General features: G+C 46.1%; 1 protein-coding gene across 1 annotated transcript; it reads right to left on the bottom strand.

Moving 5' to 3' along the window:
- Nucleotides 1-682: 682 nt before the first annotated feature.
- Nucleotides 683-1,950, bottom strand: LOC111140487 (putative olfactory receptor 2B8; the record flags this gene model as incomplete). Its single annotated transcript, XM_022492731.1, has 2 exons — nucleotides 683-821; nucleotides 1,412-1,950. Coding segments are annotated over 2 exons (678 nt in total), but the record flags the coding sequence as incomplete, so codon positions are not given.
- Between the last annotated feature and the right edge of the window lie 3 nt (nucleotides 1,951-1,953).

The following is a 1,953-nucleotide window of genomic DNA, read 5'->3' on the forward strand; positions in this document are numbered from 1 at the left end:
GATTTCAAGTAAGAATACTGTGATGCTCTTAGTGATACAGAGACAACCTGACTGTGAGCATGATCTCCCCTGGGTGTCATTTCCAGCCTCCACATGCTGTCTCTGCAGCAAGATCACTTGGCACGAGCATGGCCAGCTCAGGGTTCAAGGCCCTGGGGAGGCCGGTTAGCCATCAGGATAGGGAACAGAAGAGTTGTCCTGTGTATGTGTCCACTCCAAGACACAAACACATCTACCTGCACTGGGCTGTGTGCAGAATTCAGAGCTGCGTGACAGTTATTTTATAATGAGATGGGTATCTATAAAGCATAGACACATAGAGATCTTTAATAGCTCACATGCATTTTATTTATTTCTTTAAGTTTTCTCCTGGTGAAAATGAATAAGCTCCACGGAACATGGGATTTCCTGGGAAACAGAGGTCATTTCTCTTACTTTATGGGCCCCTGCATTCAAATTGCCTGGGCCTTGGGCAGAGTGAGATACAAAGCATTGATCAGTTGATGCCTGGATCAAAAAATTTACAAAATGGCACAAAGAGAAGATCTAAATGTTTCACCCTTTGAAATTTTGCTGCATCATTGTAGATAGAACATACAGAATATTGACTAGGAACTGAGTTATGTACTGTTCAGATACCATACTGTCCTAAATGTCATCTTGAATGCAGGGGGTGGCTCACGAGCTGCATAACCCGCTTGCAGACCTCACATGGGCGCTCCTCCGCCTGCAGCACAACGTGACACGTAAGCACCGTCTGCTGGTCTGCTGCTCGGTAGCTGCTGCTCAGCGTATCAGCAGCTACGCACCAGGCCCCACCCCTGTGGGACAGGAGCGCCTCACACCTCACACCTCACACTGCATAAAACCACTGTCACACGGCTCACATCACACCCGGCCTCATATCTGAATGGCTATATCAGAAGTGATGTTACCAAATTTCTCTTTCATCTAAAAATATGCTTTTCCCACAGATGCCCACCTAATTCTGTGAAAAAGCAATGATACAGTCAACCTATGGACCTGCTAATACGGCCATGATCCAAATACAAGAGTAAGTGACGTTCCTCCAGCAGTTGCTACAAAATGCTAAAATGTTAACATTTCTTACAGCGCGTTAGTGGTTCCTATTCTTATTTTGCCTATGCCCTCATATCATGTGCATAAATGGCTTTTTATATGCAAATGATCTAGGAACAAAAATCAGCCTCTCTGGAAGTTCTGTGGATCCAAAACTTGGATTTTGAGCACTCATTTGCTCCAAAGAATGAGGTAAGTAAATTCCCTTGAGACTTCTCACGGGAAATTTTAGATGATCCACGTAGGTCACAAACATCTTAATCACTCTGGCATTCAATGTGTTCCATCAAAGGGTCTTCCCCGCCCGGTCATCTGGACTCCTGGCCCCTGCCAAAGTACCTTCTTCATTGCCACGGTCACATCCTTGTTCCTCAGTGTATATATGATGGGATTGACTGTGGGGGTGACGATGGCGTAGAACAGAGAAACAAACTTGCCCTGATCCTGGGAGTAGTTGTTGCTGGGCTGGAGGTAAGCATAGATGGCTGTGCCATAGAACAGGGAGACCACTGTGATGTGGGACCCACATGTGCCAAATGCTTTCCTCTGCCCTGCAGATGACTTTATTCTTAAGACTGCCCTGAGGATCTGACCATAGGAGAAGATGATTAACGTCACAGGTATGAGGAGAATGACCACACTGGCAAAGAACATCTCTGACTCATACACAGTGGTATCAACACACGCAAGCTTGAGTAGTGGGGGGATCTCACAAAAGAAGTGGTCTATTTTATTTCTCCCACAAAGTGGTACAATGAAGATGAGCGATGTTTGCAATGAGGAGTTGGCAAAACCAAAGAACCACGATGCAGAAGCCATGAGGGCACAGAGACGGGGGTGCATGATCACGGTGTACTGCAGGGGCTTGCAGAT

The sequence above is a fragment of the Enhydra lutris genome, unplaced genomic scaffold (genome assembly GCF_002288905.1).
Source record: "Enhydra lutris kenyoni isolate GAN:26980312 unplaced genomic scaffold, ASM228890v2 scaffoldscaffold1811, whole genome shotgun sequence".
Lineage (NCBI taxonomy): Eukaryota > Metazoa > Chordata > Mammalia > Carnivora > Mustelidae > Enhydra > Enhydra lutris.